Raw genomic sequence first — 22,344 nt, 5'->3', positions numbered from 1 at the left:
TAAGCATACATTTACAGAAAACTAGCAAGGAGACATATAATGCACCTAGAGCAATTCATGACTGTGGTTAGTGGGTCTTAATGTTTTGGTTTCTTTAATACAATCTTCAACACATGTTACCTGCTGGGCATAAACGTTCTTTGCCATCTGCTCCACTACTGATCCTCATGGCTTTCTTGACAAACAAAGCCACTTCTCTGCTATTCTCTGGTTACTGAAACATTGACAAACTTTCTCTTAGCACATAGCCACCCTTGGTGGGATGCTGAGAAAGTGTTACTCTCAATGACAAGTAGTATCCTTAAGCTAGAAAACTACCAAGCTCCTCAGATCTGCTTTGGGGCTCTAAAAAGGTTGTTCCTCTCAAGCAGCAAGGTCATGCAGCCTTTCTCCAGGCAGCTCTTCAGATAACAGAGGATTCTACTTTGTCTAGTCAAACCATTTCACCCCCCACCCCCAACCATGGCAAAGTGGATGCAAACTTGTCCTACCCTCAGTATTTATCCCTCTCAAATGAGAGAGGACAATAGGGAGAAATACAAACACCCCTAAGGGGTACATCCTCTTTCAGGCTATAGATGGCACTAGGGAACATAAAGCCCAGAGAGCCCTTCACAGGAAAGCAGGTTTCAGCTCTCTTCCAATGAGCTCTCAGTAAAGCAATGCATAGCTTCTAATCAGAACAGCTTCCAACGAAACAGCTGTAAAACTTTTCTAAGGGCTCAGCTGCTACCAGCTTCTGTATTTTGTCTTCTGTAAGCAGCTTTATTCATACCTCCTATACAGCAGCTTCTATGCTCAGGCTCCCCCTTCCCACGCTTCTTTTCCCCCTCTTCTTATGCTGGCTTCTTCCTATAATGCTTTCCCCTGCTTAGATGATAGATTCTCACCTATATGATAGAAAGGCCCTCAAAAACCATTTAGCCTAAACCCTGCTCACTTCCCCAAGGCCACAATGGTGGTTTCAGAGCTTCCTTGAAAGTGGTCATCCTCTCTAACTTCTGACGTAAAACAATTCCTCCTTTCTGTACAGTATGACCCCAACAATTCTTCTAGAATCTTCCCATAGTTTCCAAATGGTTATTTTACTTACATATTCTCAGTTATAAACTTCAAAATTCTAAAAAACAGTCATATGCAAATGAGCTGATAGACCAAAATGCTTTGCAGCCATCATTAGCTCCTTTATTGGTCTGCCTTCAAATAGTTCATCTCAGTACATTCATCTGAGGGGTAATTCTCGATCTGGTCTCCAGAACAGTCTGTGTCTCTCCTCATCATTTTATCTGAGAGATTATGTTTCTTCTCAAGTTGATTTTTAGCAGTTTTCCTTACACAATTTTCTCCTCTTCTTTTTAGCAATCAAACCCTTCCTATATGAAAGGGGCAAGTACATGTATAATTCATATGTCACTTCTCTCAGCTAGGCTATATATCCCTTGTTGTTCAGTCACTTTTCAATTGTGTCCAACTCTTCATGACCTCATTTGGGATTTTCTTGGCAAAGATGGTAGAGTGGTTTGCTGTTTCTTTCTTCAGCTCATTTTACAGATGAGGAAGCTGAGGCAAACAGGGTTAAATGACTTGCCCAGAGTCATACAGCTAGTATCTGAGGCCAGATTTGAACTCAAGAAGATGAGTCTTCCTGACTCCAGTCCCCATGCTCTATCCACTGTGCCACCTAGCTGTCTATATCCCTTGAGGGAGGGACTATTTTTGCCTTTGTCTTTGTCTCCCCTAATTGGATATAACAGGTGCTTAATAAAGGCTTACTGATTGATTGAATGGCTTTGCCTTGTCAAGGGAGCCTTTGAAGGTTTTAAACAGGAGAGTGACTGTGGTAAAAGTGGTATTTTGGGAAATTAATCTAGTGGCAAAATGTGACCAGGAAGACACAGGAGGTCCACTAGTATCTATTGAATCAAAATTATCTTCTTTAACCTGGAATTCAAAACCTCTCATCAAATATTTCCCCTCTCTAATGCCCACAAATGTCACCTATCATTATTATCTACCTTGATTGGTCCACTTTCACCCAGCTGCTCTTCTTACCACCCCTCTCAAGCAACAACACTTTGCCTTCAGGTCCCTGCCTACAGTGCCTTCTCTGCTTCATTCTGCCTCTCTCTCCATCACATGCAGGAGCATCCAACTCACCACACCTCTAAGACAAAGCCCATCCCCAGTTAGTTATGTCTTATTTTTCCCTTAAATGTAAGAGGGATGTGACTGTTTCTTCTTGGCCTCAGAGGGTAGAATTCAGAACAATGAAGAAGATACTGTTTAGCAAAAGGATGGATTGCAGGTTCTCCTCAGAGAGGCAAACTCAGCAGTTAACTGAATTGCTTTCATCATGGAAGAAGTGTGGTATATTGGGAGGAGATGTGCTGGACCTGGAGTCAGAGGTCCTGGGTTCAAATTCTGGTTCTCCTACTTACCATCTGCCCCCATCTCGAGCAAACCACTTGATGTTTTTGGCCCTTCTTTTCCTCCTGTGCAAAGATCAAGGGATCTTAATCTTTTTTTGGTGCCTCAAATCCCCAACCAAAGACCCTGATGAAGGCAAGCATTTTTGGAATATTCTTTCACCTGACTCTACAATATCCCCAAAGAAGAACTACAGGTGTGGAGTTGGCTGGCTAAATAATGTTATTTCGACCTGTGCAAAAGCCCATCCATCAGGGAGATTTCCTGTGCCTAGGGCAGTGTAGAGAGCCTGACAATCTGTAGATGGAGGGCTAGGTACAAGGAGGACCTTGAACTTCCTTATTTTGCAGCAGGAGTTCTGAACCTTTTTTTTGGTCATAGACCTCTTTGGCAGTTTTTGGAAGCCTATGGACCACCTCTCAGAATAACATTTTAAAAAAATTCATAATTGATGGAAATGCTAAATATAAGAGGTTAGTGAAAATAAAGGTATATTTTTTTCTGATCCAAGTTCATGGATCCCCTGAAGTCTACCCCTGCTCAGTGGTCCTTCTAGCTGCTTAGTGACTAGTCCTGTATCTTTTCACATGCATTTGTCTCTTTGCTTCAATTTGTCTGTAAGTTTCCACAGGTAGGGACTAGGTCTTTTTCTTGGAGAAGCAAACAGCAAACTGCTCTAGTATCTTTGCTAAGAAAACCTCATATGGGGTCACAAAGAGTTGAATTCAACTAAAATGACTGAATAATGACTACAGGGTTTATCCCATTTGGCTAAATCAATACTTATTGACTAAACAAGTCACCCAAGACCATATGGGGCATGGATGCAGGGTATGTGCTCCCTCTCTCTTTTCCCAGACTAACATTTATGGCTATACATTATGGTAAAGATGTTCTGGTGATCCAATCATAAGAATGATAAGCTCAGCAGACAATTCATTTTTCTTTCTTGCTAGTGAATTTGACTCAGTACCTTAAACTATGTAGTCCCAGGGGCAGCTAGGTGGCATAGTGAATAGAGCACTGGGCTTGGAATCAGGAAGACTCATCTTTGTGAGTTCAAATCTGGTCTCAGACACTTATTAGGTGTGTGATCCTGGGCATACTTAACTCTATTTGCCTCAGTTTCCTCATCTGTAAAATAAGCTAGAGGAAAATGATGGCAAACCACTCCAGTATCTTTGCCAAGAAAACCCTAAAGAGGGTCATGAAGAGTCTGAAAAATCACTTAACAAAATGTAATTCCAACACCCACTGATGCTCACTCACATTTAGCAATCCAGACTCTTCCCTCCATTCTCCCAGTTTGGACAATGTTTGGAGGGAGTTGCTTGCATGTGAACAAGAGCAGAGTTGAATCCCATCCAGGGATCTGGGTTGAGCTGTTGAGGAAATCTTTACTGAGAAGAAGTGTGGGTACCTAGTGTACTAAGAGTTGGGGATCACTGGACTTTCCCTAAACCAGGAACGCATCCCTTCCTTTCACAAGGAAGCAATTATCTGGGTATGACATGGGGTACCCTGACAGGGATCCTTTTGGACTGGCCATGAACACTTTAGGCTAGGCTTTACAGTTATCCCTTCCACATCACAACTTTCCCCCTCATGGTTTCAAAATATTTGCAGGTCAGCATAAGAAATTAGATGGGAATTTTTAGGGAGTTTTTTGAAAGCTGTAGATGATGCTTGAAGGCCAGCAGATGACACAAAAAGTTCTTTTTCATATAGTATTTTTACTTAACATTGACCTATATATAAACTAAGGCCAAATACTTAACCAAGATTTTGTAATTAGGTACTGTAAACACCCCATAAAAGAAAAAGAAAAAATTCAGACTTCTTCTCTGGTACGAAGAGAGGGCCAAAAAATTTTACATGGATTTTCCAGATCGCCACCCCTAACCCCTATGATGTGGAAGGGATACTGGAGTGAGTTTTCTGTACAAATATGGCCTGACTGTAACAGAGGCACAAAAGTGGCTAGCTATGCCAGCATTTTTTTGGTCCCACTCTGATCCAAGAGTAGGGATCACATCTTCTCTTTCTTTTGTAGCCCTTATCCCCACAATGTGTGTACAGGGCTCAGCATACAACATTGGCATCTTGGGGAATGTTGCCGCCTGACCTGTAACTTTGGGTGCTTTCGCTTTGTTGTGTCACACAGGATGGGCGGGGACTGTGTTTTCTTGTGGTCTATAAACTTCAGTAAGGGGGAATGGACAAGAGTGAGGCACTCTTGCCAGCCTGGGATCTTTTAGAAGGTGTAAAAATCACTGGCGTGGCTCATCTGAGCTGGGTTCAAGAGGGAGACTGGGTAATATAACAGGACAGTGTTGGACTTGAAGTCAGGAGACCTGACTGGGGGCGAGTCTCTCTGAGTCTTAGTCTTCACCTCCGTAAGATGGGGACGATAGCATTTGTACATTTACCTCCCTCGCCAGCATGTGATGAAAAATGTGCTTTGAAACCCTTAAATGATCCTAGAGAGATCACTTCACAGGGCTGATTGAAGCCTGGCCTCTGAGCCATGAGGACCTGGGTTCTGCTGCATCTCACCTGTGCGATCCTGGGTCACTCAAACCTCTCATTGCTCTCTGCAATTCTCCAAGTCACAGAGAAGATGCCGATACGCATCCTTTCCCAGGGTTCTCTGTGCAAATGAAATAATAATAGCTGGCATTTATAAGGCACTTCAAGGTTGAAACTTAGGTTATTGGAACATATGTTTTCTTGTTTAATGCTGACAACACAGTGAGGTAGGTGTGATTGTGATCCCCTTTTAACAGATGAGGACACTGAGACTGAGAGAGGTCAAGTGGTTTGCCCAGGGTCACACATCTAGTAAGTGTCGAAGGCAAGGTTCAAATTCAGGTCTTCCTAAAGCTCTATAGAAATAGGGTCATTTTCATTTTCATTTTTTTATGAACCTGAATTATTGAGGAAAACAGGGGAGGCAATTAAGCAGTTCTAGTTCCCAAACTCCACAAGCTAATTGTTTTAAGCTCCCCAGCCAAAGCCTCCAAAATACCCGTCGATGATGAAAAAGTTCTTCATGGAGATTTGACTTCCTGCAAGCCTTCCTCTGCTCATGTAGGATGGCACCCAATCCCTAGGATCCACCCCAGCCTTATCCTCATTCCTAGACCTCTGTATCCCAGGGCTAGGATCAGGATTCATTCTGTGCTCCTCTTGATCATGACTTTCAGACTATCTCATCTATTCCTCCATTTGGACTAGCAGCATAGCCTGAAAACTCTGAATTTATTTGACTCTCTCTCTCTCTCTCTCTCTCTCTCTCTCTCTCTCTCTCTCTCTCTCTTTCTCTTTCTCTCTCTCCCTCTTTCCGTGTGTGTGTGTGTGTGTGAGAGAGAGAGAGAGAGAGAGAGACAGAGAGAGACAGAGACAGAGAAAGACAGAGACAGAGAGAAACAGAGAGAGACAGAGGCAGATTCACAGACAGAGACAGAGGAGAGGAAAGAAGAGGAGAAAAGAGAAAAGTGAGAGAGTGAAGAGAGACAGAGAGAGGAGAGAGAAGAGAGATTGAAAGAGAAAAACTGAGAAGAGAGATAGAGAAAAAATGAGAAGAGAGAATGACAAGAGAAGAGAAAAAAGAAGAGAAATTGAGAGAAGGAAGACAGAGAGAGACAGAGACAGGAAACACAAAGAAACACAGAAGACAGATACAGATACACAGAGAGACAGAGACAGAGGAGAGGAAAGAAGAGGAGAAAAGAGAAAAGTGAGAGAGTGAAGAGATACAGAGAGAGGAGAGAGAAGAGAGATTGAAAGAGAAAAATTGAGAGGAGAAATAGAGAAAGAATAACAGAGAATGACAAGAGAAGAGGAAAAAATAAAGAGAAGAGAAATTGAGAGAGAAGAGAAAGAGAGAGAGAGAGAGAGAGAAAGAGAGAGAGAGAGAGAGAGAGAGAAAGAGAGAGAGAGAGAGAGAGAGAGAGAGAGTGGCATCTACCCTATCTTTAGCTTCTTAGGGGAGTCACCAACCAGAAGATGCTATTACCTATTCTGCATGATTGACTCATTCCCTAGCATGTGGCCAGGATATAAAAACCAGACCTTGTGCTACTCCTCTTCTCGGCTGCTGACTGGGTACTGGGGAAGCCAAACAGCTGGCTAACTGCTTGTAATATAACACAGCTGCAGTCTTGGGATGCTCCTACTGGCCCACCCTTTGGGGGATCACTGGCAGCTGAGGCAGAGCTGCAGAAGATGCTTAGAAAGGAGCTCAGGGTAGGAGAGTGCCTTCCCCTCCCCCATTGATAGTGATGAAGATTCAGCTGGCCTCTCCAAGGTGAATCAATCTCTTTTTTTCCTCCACCCCCTCCCTCTCATTCTCTCCATACTATCTCTTTCTCTTTGTTACGTGAATTCAAGAAATCCCATTCTGGGTCATCCCCGAGGTCCTTCCAGTCTCAGACAGTGGTTCCCAAGGGAGTGTGGTGTAGTCAGGTAATTTTCCTCTGAGGTAGACCTATTTTTTCTCTGTATACTTATACTTGTAGATGTTGTCTCCCCCAATAAAATGTGAATTCCTCGAGGGTAGGGATTGTTTCATTTTTGTCACTATAGCCTAACACAGTATCTGGCACATAGGAAACAGTTAATAAATGCCTGTCGATTGATTGATTGTATCATAGTTATTTACATACATGTCTTGTTCTCACTCTTAGACTGTAAGCTTCCTTGAGGACAGGAACCTAACGTATTTCTATCTTTGTACAGAACTGTAATTAGCAATCTTGGAACCCCGGCTGAGAACCACAAACCATAATCTCAGTTAACTTTGGGGTAGACAGAGATCTAGGAGAGCATCTTATAGATTGGTGCTGATATTCACTATGGTTAAATAGAAAGAACACTAGCTCTGGAGGTAGTCGACCTGGGTTCAAATCCTATGTCTGGTGCTTACTGCCTCTGACCTTGATTAAGTTCGTGATGTACATTTTCAGATACTCCCAATGTGGAAATTTATTTTGCTTGACTATACTTATTTGTTATAAGGAAGGGCTTTTATTTACAGAGGAGAATGAAGAGTTGTTGGGACAGGTACGGGAAGTGATGGTGATATAAAAAAGAGGGAAGAAAGGGAAAAATCATTGAAATGTTGAAAAATAAACATTTGTTCGTTTCAGATTCTTCATAATCTCATTTGGGGTTTTCTCGACAAAGACACTGGAATGGTTTGCCATTTCCTTTCTCCAGCTTATGTTACAGATGAGAAAACTGAGGCAAACAAGGTTAACTGACTTGCCCAGGGACACACAGCTGCTAGTAAGTGTCTGAGGCTGGATTTGAACTCAGAAAGATGAGTCTTCCTCACTCTGGACCCAGCACTCTATCCACTGTGCAACCTAGCTGCCCCTGAAAACTAGGCTGAAAAATGCTAAAGAAGGTTTAGAAGCTACAGCTAAGCAATTATACCACTGCAGAAATCTCCAGTAACATTTCATTTTAGAAATCATTATGATCCTTTGAACAGGATGGTACCATAAACTTCATTCAGAAAACAGGGCATTGTTGGTACTATGTTAAATTTAAGACATTTTTTAAAACTCTAAAAATTATATGTAATAGAAGTTCACAGTTTCATATACAATACCCTTTTTCTGTTTTTCCTTATGTATGGAAATATTCATGTTTGTTGAGTTCATAATAAAAAAAGAAAATTTTTAAAATGAGAGGCTGGAGCCAGATGCCTTGGAGATCCCTCCCAGCTCTAAATCTATTATTATCCTGTAACAGAATGATCTCTGAGATACTTTGCAGATTTCAATATTATCATCCTTTGAATGATCTCTAAGGTTCCTTAGAGCTCTAAGAATCCTATGACATTCAAAGACAATTTTCTCCCTTTCCCCTCTCCCTTGCCCTGCTAAAATGCTCCATTATCACCAACAAGAAATGGAGAAGCTTCCTGGGAGGCTTCCATGTTTTTCCCAGCACCCCAGAAAGCCAGCTGGCCCAGCCCTTGGCTCTTGCTTTCCCCAGGAAGCTGTTCACACCTCTTTGACAAGTGGCAAGCTGCTGAATGAAGCTGGGAAAAAACAAAGGGAAAGGATGAATGGCTTCGTAGACAAACCCCAAATTCCCAACCAAAGGCCCTGATGGAAATAGAGATTTCCCAAACATCCTTTTCATCCCACTCCTCAGCATCCCCAAAGGAGAGGTTTAGGTTTGGGGTGTGATAGCTAAATGATGCTACCTCTACTTATTCAAAAACCTGTCTATCAGAAAAGCCTTCTTGAGCCCTTAGGATTATACAGAGTAACCTAGCACTCTCTGGGTGAGGGCCCAGCTCTGAGAGAAGCTCATCCCTGAAACTTTCCATATTCTATCAGTCAGTCAATAAACATCAATAAACACAGAAAGTTGTGGAAAAGTCAACCACAAGTGGTATATGATTGTAATAGAATACTATTGTGCAATAAGAGATGATGAGCAGGCTGACTTCAGAAAAAAAAATAAACCTAGAAAGACTTACATGAACCGATGTGAAGCAAAGTGAACAGAACCAGGAGAACATCATACACAGTAACAGCCACACTGTCTAATGATCGACTGTGAATGACTTAGCTGTTCTTAGCAATGCAATGATCCAAGACAATTCCAAAGGATTTGCGATGTAAAATGTTATCCACATCCAGAGGAAGAACCGACAGAGTCTGAATGCAGATCAAAGCATATTATTTTTCATTTTCTTTATTTTTCATGTCTTTTATCTGTTTCTTCTTTCACAACATGACTAATGTGGAAATATTTTTCACATGATTGTACATATATAACTTATACCAAATTGCTTACTGTTTTAGGGAGGAGGGAAGGAAGGAGAAAATTTGGAATGTTAAAAGTTGTCTTTACATGTAATTGGAAAAAATGAAATACTGCTTAAAAGAAGAAAAAAGAGAAAGGTACCAATAATGCCGAAAGGTGGAAGTGAGGAATTAAATTATTAGAGGTGTGGGGGATAGCCAGAAGCGTGAGGGAAAAGAATAGAAATGGCAGTTAGAGCATTGTGTGTTAGAAACTGCAAGTAACACAGTGTGGTTGGACCATAGATTACGTGGAGAGGAATAATGGGTTAAAAGGCTAGAAAAGTAGGAAGGGGACAATTTGTGAAGAGCTTTAAATACCAAACAGCTTACTTTTGATCCTACAGGGAGCCATTTGAATTTATTGAGTGAGGTAGGAGATGATGAGATGCTGTAGGAAAGTCACTTTTGCAGTTGTGCAGAGGTTGGATTGGAGTGGGGAGGGACTTGAGGAAGAGAAATCCATTGGGGTATTCCAGGAGAGAGGTGATAAGGGCCTGAACTAGAGGGCTGGATGTGAAGAAAGGCAACATATGCAAAAGACTCTAAAGAGGTAGAAATGATGAGATCTGGCAACTGATTGGGTATGTGGCATGAGGGAGAGTGAGGAGCCCAGGATCATGCAAAGATTGCCAGCCTGGAAGAATGAAAGGAGAATGGTATAGTGAAAGAGGGAGATTCAGGAGAACAATGAGTTTGGAGGTGGTAATGGAGACAGTGAGCTCTGTTTTGGACATGTTGAGTTTGAGATGCCAATTAGTACATCCAGTTTGAACATGTCCAATGGACAATTGGTGATGGAGGACTGGTGCTCAGAAGAGAGACTAGGGTTGGTTATAAAGATCTGAGAAATATTCGCATAGCAACGATAACTGAAATTATAGAAGCTGATAAGGTCACCAAGTGAAAAGAGGGTTTAGGACAGTCTTGCAGGACATTCACAGTTAGTGGGTAATGGTGTGGATTAAAATCCAGAAAAGGAAAGTGAGGTAGGAGGAAAACCAAGAACAAGCAGTCAAGAAAACTCAGAGAGGAGAGAGATCAAGGAAGAGAAGGTCAGGAGAAGGAGAAGAATAGAGTCAGATAAAGCAGAGAGGTCAAGAAAGATGAAGACTGAGAAAAGTCCATTAGATTTGACAGTGAAGAGATCATTGGTGACTTTGGGGAGAATAATTTTAGTTGAATGATAAGGTTAGAAGACAAATTACAGTGAGTAAAATAAGGGGAGGTGCTAGGATGACTTTTTTCAAGGCTTTTAACTGAGAAGGGGAGAAGAGATTTAGCTGGTGGTTAGAGCAGGATCTACTGAAGGATTTTTTTGGTTGTTGTTTTAGGAAAAAGGAGACTTGAACTTGGTTGTAGGAAGCATGGAAGGACCCAGTAGATAGGGAAATATTAAAAACTGGAGGTGGGGATGACTGAGGTTGTGATCTAGTAGAAAAGGTGGGAGAGAAGAGAATTAAGGATACATGTAGAGGGGCTGGGCTTGGCAATTAGAACTACCTCCTTATCATCAGAGATTGGAGTGAAGGATAAGATAGTAGGGATTAATCACCTACTGTATGTCAGGCACTATTCCAGGCACTGAAGACACAAAGACAAAAATGAAAGTTTTCACCCTCAAGAAGTTAACATTCTATTAGATAATATATACATATATATGTATAGATACAAGATGATGTGGGAGGAAGGAGGTACTCAGGAGGGATCAGGAAAAGCCTCCATATAGAAGACTTGGGTAGATCCTTAAAGGAAATTGGCATTCTAAGATGCCGGGGGAACAGGGGAATGCATTCTAGTGGACAGGCAAAGGCCTACTGGTGAGAGATGGAATGTTACATATGAGGAACAGGATGAAGGCCAGTTTGGCTGGACCTAAGAATGTGCGACCCTGGGCAAGTAACAACCTTATTTGCCTCAGTTTTCTCATCTGTAAAATGAGCTGGAGAAGGAAATGGCAAACCAACTCCAGTATCTCTGCCAAGAAAACCCCAAATGGGGTCATGAAGAATCAGATATGACTGAAGAGTGAATGAACAATAGCAACAAGATTGTGTGAAGGGGAGTAATATGTAATAAGGGTGGAAAAATAAGTTGAGAGACAGGTTGTGAAGGAGGGCAGTAATACAGAAGCATAAGAGGTGAAAATGATGAATGGGAAGATTGTTTCAAATTGGCATGTATATCAAGATATTGAGAAAAAAGCAGAAAATAAATTTGGTAAATCATGAGGGCAGTTAAGTGGCATGATGGATAGAGTGCTGGGTCTGGAGTCAGGAAGACTCATCTTCATGAGTTCAAATCTGGCTTCAGACACTAGCTACATGACCCTGGGCAAGTCACTTCATCTTGTTTGCCTCAGTTTCCTCATCTGTAAAATGAGCTGGAGAAGGAAATGGCAAACCATTCCAGTATCTTCCCCAAGAAAACCCCCAATGGGGTCATGAAGAGTCAGACATGACTGAAAAGACTGAACAACAACAAATTAAAGAGGGAGCAGATTCCAGTGTTCTGATTAGCTCTGCAGGTAATTCTTTCTCACAGTTTCTTTATGGAGAGGGAACAAAATGAATGAGATACCAGGGTTTCATTTCCCAAACAGATTTCAGACCTCTTTAAGGACTGTGAGTCATTTGGCATGAGCCCTTCAAGGACTACATCTATCATTTTGGCTAAATGTGACTGCTGAGTTAGCCCAGGCATTATAATGCCCCTTCAGAGCTCACACAGATGAAACCAAAGAAAATAGGAAACAGATGGAAAATGACAAGAGGATGGTTTGCCCTTGGTACGAGTCTTTGACTCCAATATCTGATGCTATCAAGCCTCTCCGTGTCCACAGGTAAAGACAGACTCAGGCTGTGATCTTCAAAGGCTTGTCAGAAAATCACTGTCCACTGAAGCCAACTGTGGACCATTTGGACAATGAACTTGTTCTGTTGCCAAGTTTAGATGTTCCTACAATAGTGAACAACATGCCACTCTTTAACAGCTCAGGTATCTCGGGACCCCAAATCTAAGAAATATAAGAAAGTGCCCCAAGGGGAAAAAACACATTTCTGCAAAACTTTGGAATCTGAACAACCACCAAATACATCCCAATGTACTACAGAGGAAGAGATTAAAGACTGGGTAGATAATAAGTGATATGATGGCAATTGTCTGTAATCCTGGCTACTGGAGAGGCTGAGGCTAGAGGATTGCTTGAACACAGGACCCCAGAACTGCAATGAGCTGAACGGATCAGACGCCCACGCTAAACGTGGCATCAATGGGATCTTGGAAGCAGGAAGCCACCAGGCTACTTAAGTAGGAGGGCAATCAGCTTAGACTGGAAAGAGAACAGGTTAAAAAACTCTCATGCTACTCATTAGTGGGATCAGGCCAGTGACTGGCTGTTGCCTTTCCAGCCATGACAAAATAGGGAGACCCGGTCTCAAAAAACAAAAACAAACAAACAAACAAACGAACAAACAAACAAACAAACAAAAAACAAGACTGGCCGGATAGCCTGGTTTTCTAAAGGATGAAAAATATCTGAGGAGCTGCGATTGCCTAGTACTTTATGCATGGAGGAGGAGGGGAGTCACATAGAACAAGGCAATACTTTAAGAAGAGCACACCCCAAATCAATGACTAGTGTGGTTATTGCAACTTGCCTACCATATTATTTCAGTCAACGATGGATATAATGAATAAGAAGAAGGCTCATTCCCATCATTTGTTGTTTCCAGTCTAGATTTTTAATAACTTGACTCCCTTAAGCAAACTAAATGCTGTCCTACATACCCTGTGCTCCCTTCCACTCGCCTATAAGAGCACCCTCGTGTTTGCTTACAGCAAGTCAGGATTGTCACAACAGCAAGATATAATTGGCATCTATATGCATTTGAAGAAAAGTTATAAATCTGGTAGAAAAAATTTAAATTCAAAAGAAATTAAACTTGATGAATATTTAAGATATGGATTGACACTTTGGTCTGTGCGTCAGATGGTCATGCCTCACTGTGCTTGCGGTATCCTGAGGGGAGAGCAGCAGCTCCACATTGTGGAGGGGTTGACAGTGGTGCCCTCCCTCATTCATTCCATTTTGGGCATATGGTGAAGACACATTGCTCTACTATAGAGTTAAACCAAGGCTGTTCAAAAATAATGAAGCACATTCAATCATATTACTCTTGCTAAAACGTGATTATGAATAATAAACCTTTTTGCTCACACTAAAATGATTGCTTTAAATTTATCTCAAAATATGATTAGTAGCAATCACATTTTATCAAGAGCAAAAAGGTCTTTTGAACCACAAGCAAAATAAACAATCATTTTTTAACAGATTATTTCATCTTGATCTCATCTTTTAAACATCTTCTTTTATATGTTTAATAATGTATATAAGATGTTAGTATAGTGGTGACTGCATATAATTGATAAATAAATATACATATATTGGAGGTGCATGATAAAAAATTTATTGATGAGGTAAACAATCAAAAAAAGTCTGGAAAGCATTGATCTAGTTCAACCTCCTTAGTTTACAGATGAGGAAACTGAGACCCAGAGGAAGGAAGGGATTTGCCAAAGGTCACAGAGGTATTAAATGTCCAAGATGTGTCTTCCGGGTAGAAGTTCTTTATGTCCTACCTCAAACGTAAACAAATGCTTTCTTAAAACAAAACAAAACAAAGCAAAAACTGTTTTGTGGGGTCACACAGGCTTGGATTGGACCCCAGTGGGTTTCCTTATCTCTTTTCCCCACAGAGGATTGTAAAAAGATTGAAACAAACCTCAGATCAGGTGAAATCCAGCCCAGGTTAAGGTCTGGCACCCCACACTTTATGCTTCATTGTTTACTTTGATGACCTTCCTTAAATTGTTTTATAGATTAAAGCCTCATTAACATCCTAATTGGGGGAGATTACCTGATTTAAGGAGAAAGGGAAAGTATGAGAAATCTAAATGTAGTTTTATTACTTTAAAGTGACACCAGAGAGGGAAGGGAGCTAGACCATCCATTTTAGAGACTCTAAGAGAGGGAAAGGAGTACTTTAATGGATAGGTAAGAATCATTTGTTGTTTGAATATAAATACAACTCAGCCAGGCGGTCCTGTGGAGATACTTGGCCTTGGAGTAAAGAAAACCTGAGTTCAAATCCTGCCTCAGACACTAGCTAGATATATGACCTCTGGCAGTCAACCACTTAACTTCCCTGGGCCTGTTTCCTCATTTGTAAAATGAGGAGGTTGGACCGGATGGCCTCTAAGGTTGCTTCCAGATCTCGTGTATGACATCAGCTAAAGTGAATTTTGCTCTGAAGCAAACTAAATATTCCACAGGTTTCCTCCAAGAGTAAAGGGATGCCACGGCCCAGCCTATATCACAAGCATTCCATGTTCTGAATCGGCCTCTTCTGAACCAGGAGGTTTTGACCATGATGGGATTCTGGCTGGTTTTCAGTGTCCAGTAGCCCATCACCAAGAATTGTTTGGAATATAAATTTCTCACTTAGGTCAGGTCTGTTTGTGACATCTCATTTTCAAACCATATGAATAGCATGTTCGACGCTGGGATTACTGCATAGAGTACTCAGCTACCTAGATGAGGCAGCCAAAGAATCCCAGACTAGAATCCCAGAGGGCCAGAGCTCAAAGGACCTCAGGAACATTCAGTCTGGATGTTCTTTACCTTTTTTGTGTCGTGGACCCCTTGGGCAATCTGGTGAAGCCTACGTAATCCTTCTCAGAATAATGTTTGTAAAATTACAATGAAAATCAATTATACTCACATACAGATATTAAAATAGTTTTCTCATTCGAGTTCAAGGACTCTCTGGAATCTAACCATATAACCCAAGTTAAAAAGCCCTGATGCCATCAAACTCATTTCATATGGTAGGAAACTGAGGCACCATGAGATTAAGAACCAGGATTCCTCTATTTCAAGATTCTGTCAAGCAGCTTGTGTTATCTTGCTTACATTAAAACAGAACTCTTGTGAATGGGAAAGGACAAGGGGAAGGGAACAAGCATTTATTAAGCTAAGTGTCTTACAAATATTATTTCATTTGTTATTTATTTAATATTTAATTTTTCCCCAATTACATAAAAACAATTTTTAATATTCATCTTTTAAAAATTTTGAGTTGCAAATTCTCTCTGTTCTTCCTTCTCCTCCCACCCTCATTGAGAAGGCAAACAACAAATATCTCATTTGAATGAGAAGGGAATTACATGGTCCATTTCTTTATGGTATCCTTTCTTTATGGGAAACCATTCATTTAAAAGACACTTATTAAGTGCCAGGCACTGAGGATACCAGAATATAAATGAAATAATCCCTAATTTCAAGGGGCTTACATTTTACTTGGGAAGGGGAAGGAGATGAATATATATAGATGTAATATGACATATACACAAAGTCATTTCAAAGAAAGAGGAGAGGCAATGCAGAGGGGTATTGGTTCTACTGCCTTTGTTTAAAGGTTGGGTTTATGTTGGAAGCAGAGATGAGGGAGGGCATCTGTTTGGCTTAGGTCAAGAATGTCATAGGCTTTTTGCTTCATTGTCTCCTGCCTCAGTGGAGAGTTAGGAGCCTTTTCCCCTTGAATGCTGGCTGGGGCTTGGGAGTTAGGAGATGCCTAGATAGCCTTGTCTCATTGGCCACAAATGGAGCTGTAGTTACAAATGTGAGCAGGGTGGGGATGGAACAAGAAGTAACCCTAGTCTCAGAGATAAATTATACGTTGACCCATGGCTGCCTTTTCTTTTCAGCTGAAATGATTTCTTCTGGTTGTTAAATGCCCACAGAAAAGTCAAGTATTACTGTGTGTGAGAAATGGCTGTTCCCATAGAGTCCATTTGTCACTTGTGGTCTCCAAGTCAGAGTCTTGCCTTTTTGTAATCTATAAAGTCCTTCCTACCTAGACTAAACTGGTGTCTCCCCTTGCCTGTGCCCCTTACAGTGGCTCCCTACATTTTGCAAAGGAGAAACCCAAGGCCTTAAGAGGGTAATTAATTTGTCCACGATTATACAATAAGTCAATTGATAGCGGAACTGGGATAAAGGATAAATTTATATGACTTAGAATTCAAGGGTTTTCCATCAACTACACGTTCTCACTTCCAACCCATTTCCCTCTCATAAAAGAAGAGTAAGATAGTTCTCACAGTGTGATCTGGAGAAATCTGGGGGTCACTGAGATGCTTTTAGGGGATCCATAAACAAAAAAATTTTCATAATAATACTAGGACATTTTAATTTCAAATATGACAAATGTCTTTGGAGAGGGGAGGGTCCTCAATAAATTTTAAAGGGGTCCTGAGACCAGAATGTCTGGTGTAGTGGAAGAAGCATCGGGGGCATGGAGACCAGAACCTTGTTCAAGTCCGAGGTCTGACATTTACTTGCTGTATGACCTTGGAGAAGTTATTTCTATTCTATGAGTTGATGTAAAATGGGTGTGTTCATGTGTCTAAACGACTTGCTGTGTGACCTTGGGTAAGTCACTTTCCCCTCTGGGTAAATTGAAAATGAAGGGGTGGGACCAGAAGATCTCAAAGTCTCTTCTAGCTCTAGTCTGTGGTTCATGTTCTTTCTTGGTGCTATACCCCCAGCCTCATCTCTTGCTCACTCTCTAGCCATGAGTCCACTCCCTATATCACCCTCACTCCAAGAGTTTGTTTCTGACACTGTAAGGTTACTCTCCCAAGAAGTAGAAGCACCCACCTCTTTTTTCTAGTCTTAGCTCATCCCTAACTCACCTGTTCCAGGCAGCCTTCTCTAATTATCTTATCCCAAACCTTTACCTGTCATTCCCTTCCCCCCAGCTTACATTTCATTATCATGTCTTTATAACCTGGTTTGGTAACTATAATTAATTGTTTCCAGTTCTGGTTTTCTGTGCTCCAAATAGATTATAAACTCCCAGAAGGTAGGGACACTGTCTCTTTGACACTTCCTTTCCCTCACACCCTTAAATCTAGTTAAGTGCCTACTATGTGGCAGGCACAGTGCTAAGTGTCATGCAAATATCTCATTTGTAGGAAAAAGGAGATACATGGTCCATTTTCTTTACAGTATCCTCTCTTCTGAAATAACCCTCCCCTCCCCCTGCCCCCACCCCTAAGTAAATAAATAAAAAACAAACCTCATCTTTTAACTAAGGCGGTGAGTCAAGTGCTAGATTTGGAGTCCTATCTCTAAGCCCAGAGCACTGGGCACACAGTAAGTATATGCTCAAGAAATGCTTTCTGCAGCCCTCACTGATCTGCTTGGATTCTTTGCCTAGTTTGCTAAAGCCTCCTTTGCTTTTCCTCTTTGCTTTCCTGGTTCCTTAGTCTTCTTGTTGTCAGTAGGTTAGAACCCTGGGTCAATCATTATTTATGACCTGGGTTTCAATTTCCATTTCTGGGAAATGAGGGGTTTGGACTAGACCATTTCTTAGGTCCCTTCCAGCTCTAAATCCTATGATCCTTTAATTCTTAGGAGATGGAGTAATGTTAGGGGGAGGGTGTGTGTCTAAAGTTTATATTAGAATAGTTTCAAACAAAAGCTGAAAATAGAAATGAAATCCTCTCATGTCCTCACTCAGTTACTCCTCCCTCCCCCATTCATTCTTTATTGATCTATTGAGGTTTTTTTTTTTACCATAATCCTTCTATCCCTCCTCCCCCCCCCCCCACTTCCTTGATCATAAGATTCAGAGCAGAAAGGCCCCTTAGTGGTCTTCTGGTTCAACATCCTCCTTTTAGAGATGAAGAAACCGAAGTCGAGGGGCAGACAGTGACCTGTTCCCTTCTCTCTGCTCACACGACTTCCACAGCAGTTCAATCTTTCATCCCCCCTCCCTGTACTACTGCAGTAACCTCCTTAGTCTTTCTGCCTCACGCCTCTCCCCTCTCCCCTCTCCAATCCATCTTTCCCACCACTCATGCCACAGTGATCTTCCCCTTTGCATATGTCTCCAAGTCATTGCCACACTCAAACTTCAGCCCATCTCTTCTGACTGTTTCCACTTCCAGGGTCAAATACAAACTCTGGCACTTAAAACCCTTTGCAGCCTTGGCCCCTATCTAGACTCATTACATATTCCTACCCTTCAGGAATTCCTCTCTCCAGCCAGATTGGTCTTCCTCTTGTTCCTTACTTACAGTTCTCTACCTTCCATTTCTAGTGCCTTGGCATTGACTATATCCTCCATGCCTGGGGTTTACTCCCTCCTCCCTTCTGACTCCTTTTCAAACCCCAACTCGTGTCACATTGAAATTTTTTCTACCCCTGCCCCTCCCTAGCTTCTGGTGCCATCGATATATCTGGTATATAATGATACCAAATACACACATATACATATATGTATATATGTGTTACCTCTCCCTCTCTCCACCCTCTCCAAAACTGTAAGCTTTCCAGGCCATGCAATTGTATGACTTTTGTCCTTGTATATCAAGTGTAGTGTCTAGCCCATAGTAGATGCTAAATAAATATCTGTGGGGTTTTTTTTAATTGATTGCCAGAGACCACACAGGTAGTGCAACCAGATTGGAACCCAGGTTTTTCTTCCTGATCCAAATCCAACAATTTTCTCACTGTCTCACTTAAAAGAAAGCTGTTTTACAAGGGCTTTGGGGGTGGGAAGTATGGTTTATTTCAGTCAAACCCTCTATTATTTTTTAAATATTCTGTCACAGACAGCTTGAATTAAACGGCTAGTTTTCAAAGACGATTTGACTCACGCACTTCTTTGTGTATGTAGAGACACAAAAGACAAGACAAAGGTTCAACAACAATTTGAAAAGTAAAAATAAATATATCAAATGGGTCATTTAACATCGTGTGATCACTTATTAATCACTTTTAAAAAATTCAGCAATTTCAAGATTCACACATACACAAAAAAACAAAAAGCACCCCCCCAAAAAAAACCCCAAACCTAACAACCTAGAAATCAATTAAAGTGATTTATCCGAGTGTGCACTGGAGACCACTAAAAAATAGATGCCCAGAATTCTCTCGTTTACAGGGAGGGTATCGGACTCCATTCTGAACCCTAAAATATGCTATCCTCCCTCATTGAAGACTGGCTCCTGGTTTGGGATGAGTGAGTGGTCTGTCTGCCACTGAACTTCTGCAGGCAAACATTGGTGGGTTTATTGATGACTTTCCTAAACTCTAGGAGCTGGAATATCTTCGCTAGACGCTAGATGCAAGACCGAGCGGCTTCTGCCTCCTAGTTCTACTGGAATAAATCAGCTCCCATTCTCGGACCCAGCTCAAGCAGGGCCCCGTCGGGAGGATAGCCAGAGAAGAGGACGGAGCATCTGACACTTCATCTCCTCTGGGGAATATTGTTCTATTGATCAAAGGGCTCGGAGGAGCGGGAGAGATTTATCTCCATAGACATGCAGATTTCTGCAAAGGGAAAAGGAGCCACTGGGCGGCCTAAAAGAGGGGAAGAGGGAGGTAGAATCTAAGGAAGGTGTTTAAGGAAAAAAACAGGCGAGAACCTTACCTCCAAAGCGCTGAACTATTGAAGCCCAACCAAGACAGAATGATCGGCGGGTGCGGGGGCAGGTAGAGGAGGGGGAAATGGGGACTCAACCCAGGCACTCTGAAGCTTGAGGAAGGGATTCTTTGGCACTGCGGATTCCGGGAAGCGTTCTTTCAGCCCCAACCTGAGTCCTCCCCACCCATTTCCACGGAAAACCGTCCATTCATTCTGAAGAGTTTGGCTTCCCCCAGGGGCATTAAAGTGGTCTCTCCCTCCCTCGTCGTTCCCAAACCAGCCCTAGCCCCCGGCCGCGGGCTGGAGAGGGTCAATCCTGCGCCCCCGCTCCTCTACGCACGCAGCTTCCCCTCTCCCCCGCTACCGCTGGGGTTGTTGGGGGGGAGGGGTTGAAGCAAGTGGAGGGGTCTCTTTGCCCGCCCATTTTCTTACCTGGACTACCAAGAGGTGAGGGCGGCGTCCCATCCTCGGGGTTCTCTGGGGGCCCGGGACACCTGGCTTACTGGCACATCCCCAGAAGGGCACGGCCAAGCTCGGGCTAGGGCGCTTGCTTGCTAGTGAGCTGCGGGGGAAAGCCGGAGGTAGTGCAGCTGGTAGGGAAGGGAAGCAGCCCCAGCCTCCGAGAGTGGGAGCCCAGAGGGATGGAGGGGGGGGTGAGTAGGGTAAGGAGCGGGAGGGGACCGCGGCACTGGCAGTGGACGAGCAGGGGATCGCAGGGGAGGGGAGAGAGCGGAGCGCCAGGTGCTCCTTTAGAAGGCGGCACTGCCCGCCCGGCTCCTCAGCTCTGTCCCCCGCGGGCAGCCCGCAGCCCGCAGCCCGGTCACATCTGCTGCCAACAACCGTCTCCTTCTCCCGTCCACCCCCAGCTCCGCTCTCGGTTCCCTCCGGCAGCGCCACCTCTCTTCTTCCTAAGCCGGGTCCCCGCGGCCGCTTCCCGCCCAGTTCTTAAGGGAGGGCACTCGTCTAGCCTGCGCCTGGCAGTCAGGAGCCCCGCATCGCCCCCGCCACCTCTCTCCTCCTCCTCTTTTTCCTTCTCCTCCTCCCTGTCCTTTCTTGCCTCTTTCCCTCTCCCCACCTCCTCCTCTCCTCTCCCTTTTCCTCCTCTCTCCTTCCCCCTTCCCTCCCTCCTCCTTCCTCTGCCCCTTTTCCTCCTCCCTCCCTCTTCTCTGCTCGCGCTCCCCTCCCGTCCCTTCCCTTCTAGCTCTTCCCCCTCACCCCTCCACCTTGCCTGGCTAATCGCTGACCCCTTTTCCCTGCCCCCTCTCAGTGTGCAGCAGTCAGTTGAGCGCAGCTTCTGCGCCGCCAGCTTCAGGGACCGCAGTCCGAGAAGAACCTACAGATTGGGACTGGGGCGAGAGTGGGGGGAGGGGAGAGGACACTAAGAGCCCCTCTTCCACTCGCTTCTTGGAAAGGCTACGGAACATAGAGACTTGCGGGACATAGTGGGGAGATCAGGCGAGACATACTTCTGGGGACACAGACTGGGTCTGATTGGAAGAACAGAGGCAGGAGGGGGTGAGGTGGTCTGTGGAAGGTGCCCCTCCACCACTGCTTCCTGGGCACCCTGCTGGAGAGGGAAGGAAGGCTAGCAGTAGTTTTGGAAGCTCAGGATTGCGTTTGGGTGTTTCCCGACCCATCCCCCACAGCCCCTCCTCTGCTTCAGCCCTTCCATCTCTCCTTTCTTTGCCATTCCCGAAGGGGGTCTACGACTCGAGGCCTGAGTGCTAGAGCATGGGCACTCTCTGCTCTTTCTAGCATCTACTCTTTACTCCTGCATAGCCCTTCTATGTTTCAGAGAGTTTTCTCATTTACAGGATAACATTCCCTGTCCCCCATCCACCCAGACCCCAAGAGGAGGCTGTGCAGTTTCCTCTTGGTCAGTGGGGAGAGAAAGATATCAACAACATTGCAATCCAGGCTCCTTAGCCCTTGTTACCCATCCTTGCTGCCCAGAGCCAGGACGACTGTCTGTCTCCCCAGCCCCAAGATCACTAGTTATAGCTTTGATATACAAGACAGAACTTTGAGCTCACTTCCTGGGGCTAGAGATTTGGTTCCTGGATCCATCTTCAATTCTATTCAGAAAAAATTCGTTGAGTGTCTACCATAGTGCAAGTACTGGGGAGAAGTATAAGATGAGGTTCCTACCCTTGGGAAGCAAACCATCTTGTAGGGGAAGTGACCTGAGCACAGAGAATCATTTTACAAGGCAATATAGGATGTTCCATGGAAGAGGTTCAGTGCTAAGCAAGTAAAGAAAAAGGAAAGATCACTTCTGGCTGGAGCAAGAGGGCAGGGAATCAGAGAAGGCTCCATGAAGAAGGTGTCATTTGGCTGCTCCTTGAAGGATAGGTCTGAATAAGACAGGAGGAGATGGGGGTGAGAGTGGGGAAGCAGTGGGGAGGAGGAAAAGGGAGAGTCCTCCAGAACCAGCATGTGCAAAAGGTAAGGGATATTACAATCCTAATCAAGTTTATACCTTGGCTATCCTGAGTTTTCCTCTGCCACTTCCTTCAAGATTCAACTCAGGGGAACATTAAATGCACTGTAGGATTTAGTACATGTGTCAGTTTTACTTAGCTGCTCCTTGT

At 43.4% G+C, this 22,344-nt stretch overlaps 1 protein-coding gene across 1 annotated transcript in view; it reads right to left on the bottom strand.

The window, feature by feature from the left end:
- The window catches only part of LOC118846982 (corticotropin-releasing factor receptor 1), a 103,930-nt gene extending 82,540 nt beyond the window's left edge, over positions 1–21,390 (bottom strand). The window contains exons 1-3 of the mRNA XM_036755636.1: positions 21,220–21,390; positions 20,969–21,086; positions 20,186–20,697 (exon numbers count right to left, since the gene is read on the bottom strand). Coding sequence (XP_036611531.1) covers positions 20,186–20,697; positions 20,969–21,086; positions 21,220–21,390 — 801 coding nt within the window. The remainder of the gene's footprint in view (positions 1–20,185; positions 20,698–20,968; positions 21,087–21,219) is intronic.
- Positions 21,391–22,344: the final 954 nt, after the last annotated feature.

Source organism: Trichosurus vulpecula, chromosome 4, assembly GCF_011100635.1.
Source record: "Trichosurus vulpecula isolate mTriVul1 chromosome 4, mTriVul1.pri, whole genome shotgun sequence".
In the NCBI taxonomy this organism is placed as follows: domain Eukaryota; kingdom Metazoa; phylum Chordata; class Mammalia; order Diprotodontia; family Phalangeridae; genus Trichosurus; species Trichosurus vulpecula.
This window is presented reverse-complemented; position numbering and strand designations above follow the sequence as displayed.